General features: G+C 52.2%; 4 protein-coding genes across 4 annotated transcripts; 2 read left to right on the forward strand and 2 right to left on the reverse strand.

Annotated features, from left to right (window-relative positions):
• Window positions 1-198: 198 nt before the first annotated feature.
• Window positions 199-1,874, reverse strand: PHYSODRAFT_333269 (hypothetical protein; the record flags this gene model as incomplete). The annotated part of the gene is made up of 4 exons (XM_009530450.1): window positions 199-582; window positions 705-758; window positions 827-1,354; window positions 1,395-1,874. 4 exons carry the CDS (start codon window positions 1,872-1,874, stop codon window positions 199-201), a joined length of 1,446 nt encoding a protein of 481 aa, XP_009528745.1.
• An 11,130-nt stretch (window positions 1,875-13,004) lies between these two features.
• Window positions 13,005-17,128, forward strand: PHYSODRAFT_286230 (hypothetical protein). The gene has a single exon (XM_009530451.1). It carries the CDS (start codon window positions 14,012-14,014, stop codon window positions 15,317-15,319), a length of 1,308 nt encoding a protein of 435 aa, XP_009528746.1. The 5' UTR covers window positions 13,005-14,011; the 3' UTR covers window positions 15,320-17,128.
• Window positions 17,129-17,954: 826 nt separating this feature from the next.
• On the forward strand, window positions 17,955-18,320 carry PHYSODRAFT_432303 (hypothetical protein; the record flags this gene model as incomplete). The annotated part of the gene is made up of 1 exon (XM_009530452.1): window positions 17,955-18,320. A coding segment is annotated over one exon (366 nt), but the record flags the coding sequence as incomplete, so codon positions are not given.
• A 462-nt stretch (window positions 18,321-18,782) lies between these two features.
• PHYSODRAFT_333274 (hypothetical protein) lies at window positions 18,783-20,278 on the reverse strand (the record flags this gene model as incomplete). Its single annotated transcript, XM_009530453.1, has 3 exons — window positions 18,783-19,383; window positions 19,493-20,066; window positions 20,149-20,278. 3 exons carry the CDS (start codon window positions 20,276-20,278, stop codon window positions 18,783-18,785), a joined length of 1,305 nt encoding a protein of 434 aa, XP_009528748.1.
• Window positions 20,279-20,695: the final 417 nt, after the last annotated feature.

Raw genomic sequence — 20,695 nt, forward strand, 5'->3', positions numbered from 1 at the left:
CACCACACCCACGGCACACGAAGAGGCAATGGTCACCTGGATGACCCTTCTTGCCGCACTTCTCACACGTCAACCGCTTCCAGCAGCCGAGATGCGAGTGCTTCTTGGATCCGCAGTGCGTACAGCGGCTTCGGTCGGATCCGTCAGCGTGGATCTTGGATCTCTGATCGCGGGAGGTTGGATCTTGCTGCTGCCGGTCTAGAGGGTTCCGTTCCAGGGCTTTCGGCTCTTCTTCGACTGGTTTCGCATGGTCGTGGGAGGCAGACAAAAATAGATCATGCGGTATTCGTCGCACTCGGAGTCCGATCCATCGCTGGATCCAGACTCGGATCCCGAGTCAGGTTGGATTTGGATCGCACGCACATATTTGGCTGGAGCGGCCGGCGCAGGCGTCGCTGGTGCCTTTTGTCGGTACTTGCGGGATCCATACGCGGACTTCTTCTGTCGGTTCTTCGCCTGATCCAAGGCACGAAGGACTTCTTCCAACTCGTCAGCATCCGGCAGTCGGAGCAATGCCAGCCGATCCGCCAGATCCTGATCGCCCAGAGTCTCAATGAAATGGTCCACATGCTCGCACTTCTCCTATTGCGTGTGGATCGAGGTAGTTGGCGGTACCAGTTCCGCGCCGATCCAGACAGCAGATCCGCGAAGGTCAGGCACTTCTCTTCGTCAGGTGCTTGATCGCGGAGGAACGCAGACTTCACCTTACTGACCCAAGCTCTCGCTCGATCCTCGTCTTGATCCTTGCCAGAGAACTCCTTCAGATCCGAGACCGCTGAGATCCGGACTCGTTGGATCATGTGGATCCGGTCGCGGTGGTGACTACTGTAGCGCGTGCTGGGGCCGGGAAGTCAATGTCGTCAGGGTCGAACTCCCAGTGTCGATCCGGATCCGACGATCCAGTGGACTCCATCTCGACATCTCGGGATCCATGATTCTGAACCGCCCCCGGTGCCATGGCTGGGGTCAAAGCTCCCTGCTCCTTCAAGAACCTGTTCATAGCTGCCTGGAAGAACGACTCCAACCTGCCAGTCGACATGTCAGATCCTGATGCCGTCGCTGTTGGATCCACTGATGGAGCTGACTGCTTCTTGGATCGAGGCTGGGATCGGGGCTGAGGACTCGCTTCACGTTGGATCTTGGCTCGGGCTCGTAGCATCGAGGCTTCCGATGGTCCAAGTGACATGCATCGCGGCTCCGAAGAGGCGTCCGACCCAAGCTCTGCAGCCGAGACATAAGGTGACGACGTCCGACATTCTGTGGATCCTTCTTGTAGTGATCTTGGATCCGGGATTGGGGGATCCGGCTTCGGCTGGATTTCGCCTACCAGCACCTTCAGCCGGTTGAACAGCATCTCCGTCGTGGCACGGAGTTGGATCGGATGGATCTCGTACATGACGGATCCATGATGCCTTGGATCCATCCTGAACCGAGGTTTCTGGATCTTCGTCCTCCAGCTCCGGGGCCTTCATCTTCCTTCTCGTAGCGGTCTTCTTCGTCTGGGTCTTGTCTGGATGGAAGATGTAGGGCTCTTGTTTCACTGGAGAGTCAGCAAATGCATACCGATCCTGGCCAGCCTTGGTTTGTTTTGTTAGTGGATCTTGACTTTCGTCGCGATCCACCGGGGTCCTCGAAGGGACCTGTGGAGGAGGTTGAGGTTTCTCTCCTGGATCCATGTCTGGATCCACCTCGGTTCCGCCGACAGAGGTCCTCCTTGCACTCTGCCGATCCGTGGATCTTGTTTCATTCAGCAGCGTCGTCGTCGATCCCGATTCCGAAGACGCTTGATCCCCTTGTTCCTTCTTCACTCGAACTTCTTCTTGGGACTCACGGTGAAATCCCGAGTCACCAGAAGATCCGGGTACGCGCACCATTGTGGTGTAGCGGGATCAGCAAAATCTGCGAGATTGCCAATCCAACTTCCCAACTGCGCCCGAACACCGACTTACGGAGGGGGTCCCCCGATGATCCGTGATCTGTGTGCTGAACTTGGTCACCTTGTGTACCCGTCGGTAGGGCTGGATCTTGCTCCTCTGGTGTCTTCCGAAGCGTCCGAGCCTTGACGAGAGAACAGTCTGGGCGAGACGCGGGGATGTGGGTGGAGCAGCGTGGAAATCTTCACTCTGCTCGCGGTAGTATTCCAAATCCAGTAGTCTTGTACTTAGATCTGGCGGCCTGGATCTGGATCCGGCCGGATTGTTGCCTTTTGAGGTTGTTGTCCTTTACGTTGCCTTCACAGGTCTTCCTTGGTCGTGTTTGCCGCCTCCAATGACGGTGTCGTTGACAGTTGAGACGAGAAGGACGCACCGGCCAAACAGATAACTCCGGTGGATCTTGGATCTGCACTTGCAGGTAGTTCACTAGGAAGGTCTTGGACCTGGCCAATATATTACTCCAGTCTTACAACCAACACTAGATCTGCTATCGCTAACCTCTCTACGCCATGTAGGACCAATGTCGTTCCCGTTTCCAGGCGAGGGAGGAAGCGCTTGCGATGTACAAGGCAAATTCTGGTCTGATTTATGCTTAAGTTCATTCCTATCCCAAAGTCCTATTGCCATGTGGCTCCTATCATCCGATCGGTTCCTACCGACTCTATGGACTCCCTTTACCTTCATTGCGTGTCAGCTGCTTGCCCGTAGGGTCGTGTCCACAGCCTCTTGATTACGCCTGGATCTTGGATCTTGGATCTCTGTCGACGTAGATCCCGATCCATCTGAGTCCGGATCCAGCTCCATCTGATTCATGGATCTTGGATCTTGGATCTCCGTGGGCGTAGATCCAGATTCATCTGGATCCATCTGGGCCTGTCACTATTCCGCATCTGTGGCGAGGTCCAGATCCATCAATCGTCCAATTACTTGCCAGTACGGCAAGGTCGAAGATTAGATCTACATGGTACTGCCTGAAGGACTTCGAGAACTCCTGGATGTGGCCGAAGCTCAAGGTGAAGATGACGTCGTCTGTCTGTTGCTGCAGAGCCTGTATGGACGCAAGCAAGCGTCTCGCGTATGGAACGGGACGATCGACGCGCATCTCAAGAGCATGGCATTTCGTGCTGCCGACGCCGATCCGTGTGTCTACACGAGAGGTGAAGGTGACGACGAGTGTATTGTGTGTCTCTACGTGGATGACATGCTGATTGCACCTCGCCAGCGGACCGTCATTGATTCGGTGAAGACAGGCATCGCGGCCAAGTTTCGCATCAAAGACCTCGGACGCGCTCGGTTTATCCTGGACATTTGAAATCGACTACGACATGGAGCGCAAGACCCTGGGCATCTGCCAACGAACGTATACCACGTCGATTATCAAGAAGTTCGGTCAAGAAAATGCGAAGCCGTGCCTCACCCCGCTCGACCCAAGTATTCAGTTGACTAAGACGGACCCCAGACCGAGGCGGACAAGGCCACGATGAAATCGAAGCCATATCGCTCTCTCGTGGGAAGTCTGATGTACCTGGCGTGTGGAACTCGACCCGACATTTTGACAGCGGTGGCTAAACTGAGCCGCTTTCTGGAGAACCCCGGTGAGAAGCACTGGGATGCTGGTATCCGTGTGGTACGGTACCTGTCGAAAACCAAGAACCTCGGAATCGTCTATGATGGCTTGCTTGGCACGGAGCTCCTCGTGTATTCGGACGCCGACTGGGCTGGCAACCACGACGACAGACGCTCTGTAAGCGAGATGATGCTGATGATGTGTGGTGCTCCCGTGGTTTGGCGCTCGACTTTTCAGAAGACGGTTGCGCTAAGTTCGACTGAGGCGGAGTACATGGCGCTCAGCGAATGTGTGAAGGAGGTGGTGTGGATGCGACTACTACTCAAGGATTTGGGTGCGGAGCAGGATGGACCTACGGTGATCTACGAGGACAACCAAGGTGCCATGGCGTTGGCGAAGAATGTCGGCTACCAGGCTCGCACCATGCACATCGACATCATGTACCACTTCATCCGCGAGAAGGTCACGAGTAGTGTCGTGGAGCTCGGCTACATTGAGTCCAAGAACCAGCTCGCTGATTTCCTGACGATTGGGGAGACTCTTCGCTACCTGCTCGAGCGCAGTAACGCCACGGACACGCTCGAGTAGACTGCGAATTGAGTGGGGTGTTACGATTGGACACTTCGCAGTCTAGTTGTGTGACTCCGCATCGAGGCACGTGCGGCTGTGGAGTTGTTTGCATGGGTGTACAATTGCAGCGGAGTGCTGCAATGTGATTGGTCGGTTTGCCGGATTTGGCGATTCTGATTGGCCGAGAGGAGGTCAAGTTGAAGTTGCCGTTTTCATAATATCTGCAACAACCGACATTTTCCCTGTGCACCCCTTAATGAACATGGTTGAGTTAGAAGCTGGGATTTCGTGTACTCGTTGGTAAGACATGATAGGACAGACTCTATAAGGTAGTTTTGATAAACTCAATATAATTCAGTTTCGGATATCCTTTCTAACCAACACGCGACTACCAAGCCTCGCCCGCATAATCTCAATTGTCAATTATGCCAGTAGCAAAAGGCAATAAGAAAGTAGGATGCGCCCGAGAAGTTCAAAATATGACGCTGAATGCCGTAGATGCAGTGCTCACTCCGAGTGTGACTGGCGTTAAGGATGTTTTTAACGTTATTGAATACGCTCAGTCTACGTTGCGACAGGCAAGGTAATCGCACGGTAACTTGGTAAGACGTCTTTCATTAGTATTTACAGCAACTATCATACTGGGAACCCCCGAAGAATGAGGGGGTGCTCCCAACGGATTAATACTGGGAACACCCGAAGAATGAGGGGGTGGACAGCTCCCAACGGATTAATTGGACGCGTAAGCGTAACCTGGCGCAACCTTCGTGCTACACCATCCAGAAGGATGTTGACCGAACAGGTTCAACGGCAACTACAGACTGAGGCAGGAAATGCACGTCAACAGTAGCACGCTTCGCGCGCGAGGTCTCTCAGCACTGATCAATGTTCAGTAGCACGCTTCGCGCGCGAGGTCTTAGATGTACTACGCGAGCAGTACGATCTCGTCACTAATATGGAATTTCTTCTTAGTGAAAGAGCGTCTCGCTCATAATTAACATACTCGCCCTAATAAAGTCCGGACTTTATTTTATAGTACAGGCCTAAAAAGCTTGATTATCAGATATTATATCAGCTCTAAAAAATATATCTTGGATTTTGTATGTATATGTACAAACCGTTAACTACCGGTATTTGTTGCGATAGACTTATATTCGGGAGGGGGCTTATATTCGGGCGAGTACGTTAGGAGTCGGCGAATCGAACGTTAGGTAGCTCACAAATGGTAATGTTGCTATCGCTGTATAATATAGCTATATATTTATTATATTGTTAAAATTAAAGCGTTAACTTTTGCTTGCCCTTCCATTGCTCAAACGCTGATGTTTCTCCATCGAGTGCGTAGGGCGGTAGCTCGATAAACCCAATAAGCCGCTGCATCTGGTGCCTACACAAAGTTACGTCAGTGTGTATACTTTGTATGTGTATACTTTGTATCGTAAAGAAGCACAACGTAGAGAAGTGAGCTCCCGAGGACATGCGAGATTTCTTTCATCTGCTTCTTAGTATGTACAGTTCAACTCCGTACACATGTATAACCAATTTGTCGACTGCTGCCAATATCATAGCAGAGCCCCACGAAACATGCCAATACGACGATTACTAGCTTCATATCCGAGGCTTACTACTGCAACTGAAAGAATTGGAATCAGGTTATACTTGCTCTGATCGTGCACGTGGTCTACCTTCTTGAACGACAGCTTCCGCGTCTTTGAGACGAAAGCCCGCCCTCACGGTCGAACTCCTGAAAACGCCGCCCGTACATGTGCCAAAGTTTGTCTGCTCCGGGTTGGACACCTCTTGGCGCACGTACAGCCCCGCGTAGCACGCGTCAGCCGCCAGCGTAGGCTTGATGAGGCGCACGCGAAATCCTGCTGCAGGTTATGACTGTGGTTGGCTGCGTGCTTCAGGCGGAGCTGGTACCGCCACACGCCGAGCGACGCTGCTGCTACATAGCGTGATAGGGTCATGAGGGCAGCGTGGAGCTTGGAGCAATGGCCACGCACCATTCGACGCTGGGTAGACCTAGGCTAGCTCACTGGCATTAGTATAGAGTTTGATCGTGGCCGGCCGTGAAAACTGCACAGACCGCTCTGCACAACAACAACAGCAACAACAACGGCACAATGCGCAACACGTCAGTACAGTCGGTGTATATCGGGTCCACAGTGGCTGCGAATGAGCTGCTACTGAACCGGCAGTGATATTCCGTACGAATACTACGCACCTCAAAGGCCGATGGCAGTGACTGCGGGTGCAGACGGGCGTCTGGGGGTACGAGAGGTTGCTGACACGTCGATAAGCACCAAGCGACCCCATCCGCGACAGTCGAAGCGCTCTTGCAGCTCGGTTGGAGGCAGACTTGGCTACGACTCGCAGCTGGGTCGACGTGTAGCCGCCCGATACATGATCTCAATTGCAGCACTTCCTGGACGCCATCACGCAAGCCACGTGCGACCCTGCTGACGATGAGTTAATACCGATATATCTTATGAAAGTATACAATATGCGTTAACTATCCATCATTTCTGTTCTATTTCTATCGTTTCTAATTGGATAGTAAAACGAAGTCGGGTGCCGGCACCTCATGCCCCATATTTTGTGATTGACTCTCATTGGTGTAAAAGCAAGCACCTTATCAGCATAAATAGCTCTGCGACTAGTCGTTGGTATACAAATCGACACTTAATCGCACGTAATAACGTACCGTTGAGCTGCGATCAAGTTTTGGGTTAGCACCGGTTTACACCGGTTTAGACTGTTGCCTAGCATTTCTTTTCTTAGCCATTAACTTAAGCCGGGCAATTACCGTGACTTTTCACCAAGGTACACGAAGTAAATGGCTTCATTTGTATACTAAGTTGGGACCTACGTTTGAGCTTTTCAAAAAATCTAAAAGTGTCCCATGTGAGTTCAGAGCATAATGAAACGCAGTCAAGGCCCCTGCACCGGCTGCGCCACACCTCTCTGCTTCCCCGTTTTTCAGAAATACCGAGCGGTAATCGTTTCTAAGTTCGGTACTTCAACGTCAGACCCCAGCAGCTCTCAGCTATGCTGAGAGAACAGACCCATGCACCAGCTTCAGAAAGTGAACTGCGGCACGCGCGATATTCATGGGTGTGGCCGGCCCCGCAGGGGCCACGCCCTTGAATCACGCGGGCCACAGTTCTCCCTTATCATGGCAATTAGCACCGGTACCATCACCAGCGTTTATACCACTGGTGTTCCCAGCCAAGTCGAAGACGACCTAGTTAGGGCAATGGCATCGGTTGCCCTCTATGTCTAACCGGGGTACCCGTAAGTGTTGGGATGAGATAGCAACTTTACTGGTATCGGGGCTCTCTATCTCCACAGTAATTGTACGAAAATGGTTATGCATCTGCAATCAAGACCATGGAAGCTTACTCAAAGGCACCGACAATAGGACGACCCCCTTATCTAAAAACTATTTAGATGAGCCAACCACAACGCGTGATTTTTTAGATATAGGGGCAACCGCTATCATTGCCCTTACAGGTTTGAATGCTGAAAAATATCGCCCTCCTGAAAACATTTACCCCAGGGCCAGCCAAAGCTCGGCTGCCACATACATGCGGCTTTGTTGTACAGTTGAGTAACTTTGCATCGGTCGTTCAGTTTGGCACTTACGAGTACTGGTACCCGGGAACGCACGAAAATAACCACGCGAGCAATCTTGGCCGGTAAGAGCACCATTTTAAGCGAATCCTGTACAATTTCCGCTTTGTCCACAGTTACAAAACGATCATGATTCATACTTCTACCTTCAGGGGGGTTAAGCGGTCGCTCTATTTACGTTTAACGAGAAACTATAAGAGTTCTAGAATCGCTGTAGGGTGTTCCGAATCGAATAATGATCCTACAACCCCTCTTTGCTACTACTGGTCTTCATTTCGTTCTTCAACCTGGCGGTAAAGTGTTGCGGGATATCTGCTCTCTGGGGCACTGCGTTCGAGTGTTTTGCCAATTGGCATGATTTTACCAAAGCTTTTACGGCTTTTCGTAGTCCTTTCGTAAGCGGTTTTCTTACCAGCATCACAACACCCGAAACCGGTGGTGCTGTACTGCCGCGAGTACTCGGAAAGGCGCCTTGGAGTGTAAGTCGAACTGTCGATAGTACTGCACGTTGTGCCAACTGGTTCATCGCCCGCTCTAGAGATTTAGTGATGCTGTCTGCTCCATCTTGTGCTTCATTTACTTGTATAAAGCCAACTGAATGGATTTCTGGTGGACTACTGCCCATCAGAACCCACCCACCCTCTCCTACACTGGCCATGCTGAAGCACCCTAGCGCAGCGGTCCAGACTCTCCATTGCAGACAAGCGGCACCGAAAATGGTATGAATGTCCGAGGTGCAGTTCGTCGATGCCATTCCTAAGATGGAGTCTGGCAATATGCCTCGGTGCTAGCTCCAGGAGCTGGAGAAGTCGCTGCATACTGGCATTCTTCGAACATGTTGCTTGCTACTATGTGTTTCTATAACGAGTGATAGAGATTGCTGTGCGCAATGTGTCGTTAATTAAAAGATAGTCAATGACGCTGTTCGAACTGAGAGGTAACGCAACAACGAGTCTGAGAGAACCTGTGGCAGTGATTCGGTTCTATTTAACAACATAACTTCTTGCAAATCTTTCGCTAAAAAGACGACACTCCTCCGTGCTGTTAAGTTGACGATCTGGTTTTAGTGGGCAGCGGGGCTTGGAGTCGGGAACCTGGTGTAGTAGAGCTTGCGGGTATGAACGGTAGGGCTCGGAGTGGGGAACCTGGTGTAGTAGAGTTTGCGGACGTTGGGCGTGTTCTCCTGGGCCTCGACGTCAGCCGAGGCACTGGCCGGAGCAAAACACAGCGTGGTGGCGATGGCAGCGAAGGCGAGGATCTTGACGAACTGCATGGCTGTAGGAGACTTCGCTGGTGAGACTTGATGGACACGAGGCGAAATGGGAAATGACAGAGGGGAAACACCATGAGCCGGCGCAGCCGGTTGCCCCAGGTACGGTTGGCCACACACGACAACATAAGTTTATCCCATTAGATCAGGTACAAATGTAAGTGTTTTACACTGCAGAGCACTGTATTATTAGAGGCTACAGCAATGCATTGTAGAAACAGCAATATGCACTGTACTGTACATAGAACAAGATTGTTGAAGGCACGTGTATGCCTTCAACTATCTTTGAGAACTATCTTTGAGATGGTATCGTGATGTCGTGGTTTCCAATCCTTCTTATGCTCTTGTCGTCCAGTTCGCACATACGGTACATGTACTTGTACAGGAATACTGTATGACATGACGTCGTTATGCACACGTTTCGTTCTAGCTGTGCTGGCTTGCAACCTGCTCGTATTGCTGTATTGCGATAAACTACGCGCATCACTGGCAAAGGGGGTGCTGGCGCCAACAATTTTTTTCTAATAATAAAGAAAACTACACCCTGCATCGATCCCGGGTCACGGACTGGATACTGTAATGCCGGCCACTTACGCTGACGAGTTGATCACGGCTCCGCATCTCACCGCCCATGCTTTGAACCAGCACATGCCTGAAGGCATGTGTTGTGCTGATCCAGCAGTGCTATCGCCTTCCACGTCTAGCTGCCGCCTCGCTGCCGTCTAGCTGGTTACTGCTGTGTTGCGCAGGTGTAGTGTCTTTGTAGCCTAGTCACGTCATGACAGTGTTCTAATGCTTTTTACATCTCTCTTGTTCTGGATGTGTCTTAGCAATGCGCTGCCATGAAGCGTTTTGGGCTATTGTGGCTGTACACGGGTCGCCACACGCGAAGGAACTCGTGAATACACGCCATGATGACTTGAAGAAGACGAACCTGTGGCTAATACAGGCGCTAGCACTACATGGTAGGCAGCTCTATCACAACATGGTAGGCAGTTCTATGGGCGGCTCTAGCATAATATGGTAAGCCGCCAAGGCACATCATGGTAGGCCGCCGAGGTACAACATGGTAGGCCGCCGAGGCACAATATGGTAGGCGGCGAGGTACAACATGGTAGGCAGCGCCAGCACAACATGGTAGGCAGTCCTATAGGCGGCTCTAGCGTGACATGGTAGTCCGCCCAACGTTTAACATGGCAGGCATCATTTGGAATAAACGAATTTGTACAGGGCTTAAGTTGTTTTTTTCTCTTATTTTTTTATACGCTTCTTGTGTAAACTTGGCTTCACATTTTGGTAGAAGTACAATTTAGTAGAGCACGTTTTGACAATTTATGATTACATAATCGTTACCTGAAGATTATCGCACGCACCTCTCTCTCATTGGCCGAAATTCGAAATCAAGGTCACTACTGATAAAGTACGACGAAATCAAGGTCAGTAGTGATAAATATCCCCGTGCTGGACCAGCACAGCCACGAACAGACTGCCCGAGAAGTATCGCCACATACAGATGATACCAACGGCATGCTACGGCTGTTTTACTGTAAAAACCGAAGATCAAAAAGGCGACTCCACAGTGGAGTCGAGTCTGGGTGACAGTGGAGAGTCTCCACTGTCACCCAGTCTTCTCGTTTGCATTGATAAGGACCTTGTTTTCACAGTCGATCCTAGGTGGGGTGGACATAATATTAATAAATGCTACATGTATTAAAAAGCTGTGGAGTAAAAACACACTTGCGTTTTGCAAACCGTCCGTTGGTGCGTTGTGACTCTGGCAAACATTTAGAGGGGGTTATTCACTCTGAAGTTCACTGACAGCATAAACTTTTAGTTTCTTCGTGTAACTTACTAAGTAAGTGGAATTCACAAGTTGTGAAGCACAGCCGCGAAGCACATCAATCCCAGATGCAAACCCTGCCCACCTTTTGGCGCGAGGATACCGAAAGACGATTTCGACTTCGTTCGTCCACGACTGCAGCCGGAGTATATAGCACCCTCTCGGAGGGTGCATACATTGTAGCTTACGGCTAAAGCCTCGCTCGTACCACTCCTCATCTGCAGGTGGTCGTTCATTGCAAGTTCCCCATCCTACTTCCTATGCCAGCAAACTTACCCATAAAAATAAATCCCCACCCCCATTTTAACCCGCACTACCTAAAATTAAGGGTGTCCCCAAAAAAATGTACTGTACGTCTAAAACAAACCGTCCGAGGTTTCTGTATGTCGTCTCACTACACTTGAAATTTGTATGCCCCGTGCAATTACATGTGATGCGCCCCCGAGATATCGCTCACGCGATTTTTGTGTGAGCGATCGGGGTTTTTCACAATACGATCGAGGTTTTTCACAATAGGTGATTTCACAAATTTTGTGAGAACAGGAAAAAAACTCAATAAAAAGCCACGGAGTGTGGCCACCAACTTGTCACGGCCATGGCGTCTCCACTCCCGTCGAGCGCGTCCAGCTCCGTCCCGACGTCGTCCACCTCCGCTCCAGCGGCCACCACAGCTTTGTCTTCATCCCCCGCATCCAACGCAACTCTCCCCACTTCCAGCAACCCCGTACAAGCGCCACAATCCGCGTCCAACGTCGACACCGACCCGGCCACGGACCATGACGACGCCGACGCCGTCGCCGTGCCGCGCTGCAGCACGTGGTTCGCCATGGACAAGATCAACCCCATCGAGAAGCGCATGCTGCCCGAGTTTTTCGCGGAGGGCGCGTCCAAGACAGCTGAGCTGTACCTGAAATACCGCAACTACATGGTGCACGCCTACCGCCAGCAGCCGGGCGTGTACTTGACGGCCACGGCCTGCCGCCGCAACCTGGCGGGGGACGCGTGCGCCATTCTGAGGGTGCACGAGTTCCTCACGCACTGGGGGCTCATCAACTTCCACGTGCCGCCCCACTCGATGCCCCCGGCCGTGCACTCCAACTACTTCCTCAAGGCAGCGGACAGCGCCTCAAACAGTGCCGAGCAGGGGCCGGTGGCCATGCTCGTGGCCGCCAAGAAGGAGAACGCAAGGCGCGCGGACGTCCCGCTGGCCTGTGAGGCCTGTGGGGCGGCCAGAGGCCCGGAGGATTCCTTCTTCGAGCTCAATGCTGAGGCCAAGAAGAAGTTCACGAGCAATGGCGCAGCGGCCGGGAACGCTAATGCGCCCATGGCAACTGGAGCAAATGGGAAGGCGGCGGGGGTGAGTGAGGGCAAGGAGATGACGGTGGGGGGCTTTGCGTTGAGACCGGGCAGCGGCATTTGCGAGGAGTGCTACATCCGAGGAGCCTTTCCTGAGGGGTACGATGCTACGGACTTTGTGCTGATGCCGACGGTGGCGAAGAATCTGGCAGCAGCAAGTAAGTGGACGCAGGAGGAGACCAATCTGCTGCTGAACGCCGTGAGCAGCACAAGGAGCAATGGAGCCAAGGGCCCCGAGAACGACGAGGACGACGGCTGCTGCGACTGGAACTTGGTCGCCTCCAAGGTCGGCACCAAGACGGCGGACGAGTGTCTGCTGCACTTCTTGGAGCTGCCGCTGATGAACCAGACGGCGCCGAGTGGCCTGCGAGACTCGGTTCGGGTGCTGCGACCATTTACTGCTGGAGAAGCGCTGAACGCCCCCGTGCTGGACTTGGCGTCGCTGGTGGAGCAGGTGGACCCGCTGGTGGCGAAGGCTGCGGCCCACGCAGCGATTGGTGCGATCAAGCGCTTGCACACGATGCCAGCGGCTGCGAAGACGTCGGAGAAGGGTGCGACCTCAGAGGCGGATGGAGCTGCAGTTAAGGTGGAGAATGCCGCTACTCCTTCGAAGACTGGCGATGCTCCTGCCACGTCGCTTGAAGATGCGGCGGCAGCGGTTGCAAGTAGCGCAGAAGCGGCGGGAACTGCGTCCGCCGTCAAGATGGTGGACGTATCCGCGGATGGTGACGTTACAATGGAGGACGTGTCGTCTTCAACCACGACAACGGAATCTGCCCCCAAGGCAGAAGACGGCAAGAAGGAGGACACTCCCCCACCTGTCGCGAAGGAGATGATTGCTGTCACAGAAGAAGCCGCCAACGCCACCACCGTCGCGTTGCTGGCAACCAGGGCACAGAAGATCGCAGACGACACGGCCACTGGCCCCGTGCGAGATCTGGTCAATCAACTGCTGGAGAACCAGTTGCGGCAAATGGAGCTCAAGATGCAGCAGCTCAACGTGCTAGAGCAGGCGATCGTCGCGGAGAAGGAGCAGCTTGCCAAGGAGAAGTACCAGCTCTACGTGGATCGGCTAGCGTTCTCCCAGGAGAAGCTCAACGGTCGATCCGGACCCTAGATCCCCCTACATTTCATGTTGAGTGGCCGGCAGGAATCACCCGGCGTTCCTGTGGAGAGCAGATTCCAATAAAACGGTGAACTCGTTCCCCACTTATTCACAGTTTCGATGGGCTGAGGTGTCGGTTAGATGGTACGTTTTGCTCCAAAATAATAGAGCCGCGGCGTCTCGGTGGTATTGTGTGCAGGCAACGATGGAGGTCGCCTACGCTGGAGCGACTTCGCTTGGAGCCCAAGGAGAAGCAGCCGCAACGGTGACAGTAACGGTGGACCCTCCGACCTGCGTCGTGCGAACAAAGGTACACTAACAGTTTGACGAGTTTATTCGATCTAAGGCAATTGCAGGGCACGCGACTTACTCTCTCGGTTGCATTGAACTACTGTTTAGAGCGGCCAAATTGTGCTCGATGCTCTGACAAGTCCAGTCTCGAACATCAAGAGCGTGGAGCTGCGCAACTTCAATCTGGACCAACTGAGTGTGCAGCAGCTGGACTTGCTCTTTGGTGGATGCAGTCACGAGTGCCAGAGCTTGTCGTTCGAGAAGTGCACGCTCTCCGGGGACCGCTTCTTCGCCATGATGACGGACCGGTTGACGAGAAACCGAGTCAAACTGGCGCACTTCCGAGTGAGAAGGTGAGTGAACGCGCTATCTCTGAAGGTTTGGGTGAGGAACTCACGCATGGTTGTCATTCTGACGCGATTATAGCTGCCAGCAAGTGAGCATGACGTCTCTTATCGCCATCTCGGCGCTGTTCACGTCGTCCCTTGTGACTCTGGAGCTGTCGTCATGCAAGCTGCCGCGACAGGCTGGAATCATTTTGAGTCAGTCGCTTCAAGCCTGTACGTCGCTTCGCCACCTGCTCTTAGCCGACAACAACATTCGGGACGGTGGGTTACGCGCCATCGCGGATGCGCTAATTCTGCTGAATGCATCAAGCGGCAGTGCTGTGTCCGTAGCGCTTGGTCAGGAACATGACTCGGTACCATCAATGCTGGAGCAGCTTGATATTTCTCGGAATGGAATCACATCAGCGGGTTTTGCCTCCCTAACGCAACTTCCATTACGTCGCCTGAGTGCAGCTGGGGACGCTATTGAGAGTGGCGTGGGGGCTCTGCTGCTGAGCAATACCTCGATGTTGGAGACGCTGTGTTTGCTGGGGAACCCGCTCTCGGAGGACGGCAAGCTGGAGCTGGTGCGCTCACTCTTTCGGCGGCGAGACAAGACTGGCAAGAGTGCCTTACGTGAGCTCGATTTGCGAGGGTGTGGATTCAATTCTGTGGATGGTCTGGATTTACTACAGCGCAGTTTCCTGCAAGCAGCAACCGCCGGCCAGCAGTGCTCTCTTCAGACACTCTACCTAGACAAGACTGCAGCCCCTGCGGAAGAAGACTGTGACAACAAGCCGTTCAAGGAAGGCTGCGAGAGTCTGAAGGATGTGGCGAAGACAAACTTTCCAGGTCTGCGTCTTCAATTTCAGTCAGGTTCACACGTGGAAGATCTGCCAGATCCTGCGCAAACGGCAGCTCCATCTCGAAGTGCAAACTCCGTCCAAAACCCTGGCGAGCCACCACAGAAGCCCAGAGCAGTCGATGCTGCGAGCAAATTAGGTCTCACCAGTGAGCTTGAAGCCGTGGCGATGGCGACCAAAACGAGCGTGAACGCTACTTTGGCTTCCGTTGCTGGGCTCACCTCCCCATTACCAAGACAACAAGTCCTGAGTGCAGAATACTCTCGCCCGGATAACTCCGTCATGCTTCACGCGCTCGCATCTGATCCACTACGAACACCAACTGCGATAATCCAAGCGCACCCACTGCAACAATCCAGTATCACAAACACAGCGACAATGCGAGTTGAGCCTGTAGCTCCCTTGCCAATGCAGCACATTGACGTCGAGTACATCGTGAGTAAGACAATCGAGTGCATGAGCCACAACTTCGAACAACGGCTTGGTCAATTTCTATCCCGAATGGAGACGCAGCAGCAAGAGCGGGTGCGTAGCTTGCTGAGTTCGAAAAGGGGTGAGTAAAGCTAACAATGCGTGTATTTATTTGAAACAGAATTCCTCGCAGGTGCAGTTCTTGGCAGCCAAAGTGGAAGCGTGCGAGCGTGCACTGCCACGACTGGAGGCGCGGCTGGATATGCTGACAGATCGCGTCGCGGCTGGAAGTGCTCAGCTGGCCAAATTGCAGACGGATGTTGCCCTCCAGATCCAGCAACTTCGGCAGGAAGCGCTCACACAGCAGATGTCCAACCCGTACAACTCCGGAGCCTTCAACTCCAGGCAACTATCGCCCACGATGCCTCTCTCCTCGCGGATGCAATCGCAAGTGGAAGAAATGGTGTCCAGTAAACTCCAAGCCAGCGAGCAACGAGTGTACTCTGAAGTGGACCGGATCCGTGCTGCTCAAGCCAATGCGGCACCGACAGACCCACATGCTGTGGTGAATGCAGTTTCGGTCCACTTGACGCAGTTCAAGCGCGAGTTTGATGCCAACCAAGCGGGCGTTCTGAGCCAATTCACCGAAAGTGTGAGCTCGGATGGTCGTCGACTGGAAGAGCGGATCGCTCAGGTAGAAGCTCAGATTGGCAGCCTCGAATCCGTTATTCAATCGGAGCAGCAAGCCTCACTGTTGGCTTTGGAGGCGATCTCCGATGCCTTCAACGATCCGGCTGCCCCAGTCTCCACGCGGAAGATGTAGCGCTACATGTATACATGTACCTGTACCTGTTTAGTGTACAGTACAAGCAAAGCAATTGAGACAGGCACGTGGCGATGGTGACATGGTGCGAGGAAAGCAATACAGATTTCAAAACTCGTCACCACGACCAAAATGCCCTAGTTCCGCTCCAAAGACAACCTACTAAGATATTAATATCTCCGTAGCGATGACAAGATCAACCATAGCGTCATTTTGATAACTCTGGGTTGTCAGACAAACTTGAGTGATATTTCCCATTTAATATCCTCATCATGTGAAGCATGACACCTGCATGTACGGACCGCTCAACTCCTTCTGAAGCCTATGCCCAGACAATCGGACATAGGATTGCGGTGAGTCTGCAACGAGTCGCGTGGCCATACGGAGGAGCTGAGAACAGATCCATCCATACTAACGATCTACAGCATACGTGTAAGCTGCGATTGAAATGGAGGCAACGGCTGATCTACCGATACATGTGTACCTGTAACGAATTTTCCTGTGAGAGCTGTATCTGGTCAAATACACTCCACGACAAAAAGATATGGACACCACCAAAAGTGGCTGTAACTTCGTCATTTTTTATCGTTTTAAGGTGCGGTTTGGACTAGAGTTGCAGAACACGCTGATAAAGATCTGCACGCGCGCGCTTTTGCGCTTCTTCAGGTAGCTCACATACAAATCACTGGTTCTGCCCAGGTGACAAAACTTATGGACAGCTAATCCCCATGCAAAATCCTATATTAACCAAAACCCCTTACAAATGATACAACTTGGACTTTGTATGGGGCGACAAAGGAACCCATGATTTCTCCACTCTACCTTAGTACTGAGCCATATATCATCGACCAACAGTTTAGAATGGAGAAGACAATCGTATATCCAAAAGATAGCAGCATACAGAGCTACAAATTGGCACTAACTAGGATGCAACTGAAGGTGTCTCGCAAGTCATCAGATAATACATGGTAGCCACCACTCGAAATTTCAGTCGCTTACTACTTGCTCAGTTCTGTGCGATGGTCGATGTGTTTATTACAGATCACTAAACACACCTTCTAATAGACAATAATGCCATCAGATATTTGTCTAACGTCGCGAGTATCGCCGTGAGGCTGGTTCCTTTGTCGCCCCATACAAAGTCCAAGTTGTATCATTTGTAAGGGGTTTTGGTTAATATAGGATTTTGCATGGGGATTAGCTGTCCATAAGTTTTGTCACCTGGGCAGAACCAGTGATTTGTATGTGAGCTACCTGAAGAAGCGCAAAAGCGCGCGTGTTAGCAGCGTGCAGATCTTTATCAGCGTGTTCTGCAACTCTAGTCCAAACCGCACCTTAAAACGATAAAAAATGACGAAGTTACAGCCACTTTTGGTGGTGTCCATATCTTTTTGTCGTGGAGTGTACTCGTGCTTTTACTGCAGGGCATGGATTCGAGTTTTGCTATTCGTGCACTCCAAGACCAGCCGGTCTCCGGAAGTTATCCGATAACGGCATTTTCCCTTAACAATCCTGATGTTATCTTCTGATGTGTTTCGATACGCGTAGAGACTCACTTCTCGGCCCCACGGAGCTTTCAGGCTCGACTGATGCAGCATGCGCTGGGAGTGAAAGCCGAGAGGGTCCCGTCGACTGCCCCTATCAAGCTCACTTCGCTATTTGCACTCCACCAACAAGCTCCAAGACACCCCTACCCACTTCATCTCCAGCCAAGCGTCTCCACCTCGTCGTGCTGCTGGTCATTGCGGCTGTCCTGACAAGCATTAACGCTGCCCCGACGTCTGCTGGCGCGAACGTGATTGCAACCAGCTTCCACACGGATGTCCGCTCGGTTTTTGTCGAAGGAAACGCTACCCCAGCTAAGAGATTGCTCAGGACTGTTGAAGATGAGGACAGCGAAGAAGAATCCGACGAGGAGAGGGGGTCATCCCGTCGTCGATCAGCACGAAGTGGACGAACTTTAAGCTCAGGAGGTGGCTGAAGAAGGGAACGTCCGCCGACGACGTCTTCCAGAAGCTGAAACTGAACCGTGGGGTGGAGTCGATCGTTGGCAGCCCGAAGCTGGAGACGATGGCCACGTACGTGCGGGTCTTCAACAAGAAGAACCCCGGACAGGAAACGACTTTGATGAAGACGATCACGAACGCCTACGGCGAGGCTGCAGTGGCCAAGGGGCTTGAAGCGGCGGCGAACGTACACAAGACCAAGAGTAACGCGCTGGAGCTGCAGGGTGCGCAGTTCAACCAATGGATCGCGAAGGACATTAAAGTGGACGACGTTTTGCCAAAGGTGTTTCAAGTCGAGTCCAACAGTGCAAGCGCGCTGGAAAAACTGATCGCAGGCAACTACGCAACGTACCTGAAGACTCGCAGGCAACTACGCAACGTACCTGAAGACTATGCCCAAGTAAAAATCCTTTCTAGTGCTTTGGAAGTAGATCAGTCGCGCCGCCGGTTGTGCCGCGAGGTTGACTAGACCGGTACCGTGCCGGTCTAGTCAACCTGCATGTAGCTTCCGCATCGATCGATACAAACATTAACTACTCTACAGTGTAGCGTGTAGCGTGAATGAAAAAAAAATGTGCATGAATTAGTGGTGGCGATTCCGAATTAATGTTTGGGTGACAGGCAAGTCGTGAAGCGTTAGTGTTTAGGGCCGTCAATTGCCTTTAAAAGCAAGCTTAGAGCGCAATAACCGGCCTATCAATCAGATCTATGTAAAAAATCCTTTCTAGAGGTTAACATCTCTGGTGTGACGGCAGGCGAGCCGGAAAAAATATAATCTTTCACCCTAAGAGCGTCGAGGTTGCGCGTCAGTGTGCACGCCATGCGTTCTGTCGTAGACAGCCTTGAACTGCTTTGCCACTGTTTTCTCCGTCACGTCCGCAGCTTTCACGTTCGACGCGTCGACCTTGTAAAACTTGGTAAGGACCCTAATCGGGTCGTATCCTTCGTCCACCCAGTGAACAAATTGCGCAGTCTGGAGCTCTTGCGCTTTTGCTTGTCCACGCACGCTTGGGAGCGCCTTTGCCATCATTAACTTCAACGCCAGTTCGCCCTCTCCATAGCCTTTCGTCAAAACTTGGAGTAGCGTCGTCGTTTCCGATTTTTTTCCATTGACGAGCTTGATATACTCTTCCAGCGCCTCCAACTTCGGGCTGGCAATGGCTACAAAGTTATCCACCGGAAACTTCAGCAACGTGAAAGCGTCGTCGGCTGATTTCCCGCTTTTCAACCAAATCGCGAACTGTTCCTTCTGCAAATTACTCGCCATCGTTTCCACGATCGGATCTCTCGATGCAGGTGCAGTAACCAGCCCGCTCGCCACGGCTTCGTCTCCGTAGTGCGCCGTCAACGCCCCAATCATCGAAACTTCACTGCTCGGATTATCTCTGTTTAAGGCTGCAAAATACCTTCTGAGCGTCCTCAAGTTTGAGCTTTTCAGAGCATTCGTCGCGTCATCATCCAGATTTAACAGTTTCAAGATGCAATTTCTCGTACACCCACTGCTTGATCAGGGAATTCTCCAACCGCACGGCCTTCATCTCCATGGGGTCAAACTTTGCAGCATTGAGCATCGACGCTAAGTTGGCCTCTCCACCGAAGCCCCTCGCTAATGCATTGAGCAGCGTATCTTGACCATCGTTTCTACTGTTGAAGACCCTGATGTAGTTTTCAAGTACCCCCAACTTTCGGCTGATAAGAGCTTCGTATCTGTTGTCTCGAAGCCTGAGTAGCTTGAAGACATCGTCCACAGACTTCTGGCTGCTCAACCAAGCCTCGATCTGGTCAGTGCGCAATCGAGTCGCGCGGTCCTTCGTCTGCGGGTTGTCCATTGCAGACACGAGTGCCCCGGCCACGGTAGCGTCTCCGTAGCGAGTCGTGAGAGTTCCAATGACAGAGATCTTGTCGTTTGGGTGCTTCTTGTTGAACATGTTGACGTAAGTGGACAAAGCGTCCATCTTCGAGCTTTTCAGAGCGGCCATGATTCCACTGTCGAGCTTCAATTTGGTCAGGACTTGGACTCCGTCCTTGTTCCTGAGCAAATAGGATTTCAACTTTGCAGTCTCAACGCCTGACTTTATCAGCCTCGTGACCTTTTCAAGAGGAGCTCTCTCTTCGTAGTCTTCGTCCGATGTTGCATGGTGGTCTCTCACCTCTGTTCGCGGTCGAGTGGATAGCAGTCGAAATGTTGGGCGTGATCGTCTTGAAGTCGGTACTGGCCGTAACACAGTCGACGCATGCCACGATAGCTACTGCTAACACCACGATGCAGTTGAGACGCATCGTAGGACAGACTTGACAGTCGCTCTTAGGGCCTGGGCGCTGGGGTGAGTGGGCAAATTGCGAAGTGTTCGGAATGAGAGTTCGTCCAGGCGTACGGTTTACGGATGATAGATTACTGTAGAACCTCGTCCATGCCTCCAATCGTTGCACCGTACACGTGTACGTGCACGCTGCATCCCAAGATTAAACTACTGTACAAAGATGACGATTACCGCCGAGGGAATGGTGGATACATCTCAAGTTCTCCTGTATGGAGACTTTCATCGACTTGGCTTTTGAGAGAAGCTTGGAATGCAAGCCTATTCTTCACAAGTCAGCCGACTAGCACTGCACCTCGCGTGTTATTCTCTAGAAGATACTGCTGCCCCGGTAGCAGCTACTGGTTGCCAACGAGCCAACCGTTGGATTCCAACCTAA

Source organism: Phytophthora sojae (genome assembly GCF_000149755.1).
Source record: "Phytophthora sojae unplaced genomic scaffold PHYSOscaffold_5, whole genome shotgun sequence".
NCBI lineage: Eukaryota > Oomycota > Peronosporomycetes > Peronosporales > Peronosporaceae > Phytophthora > Phytophthora sojae.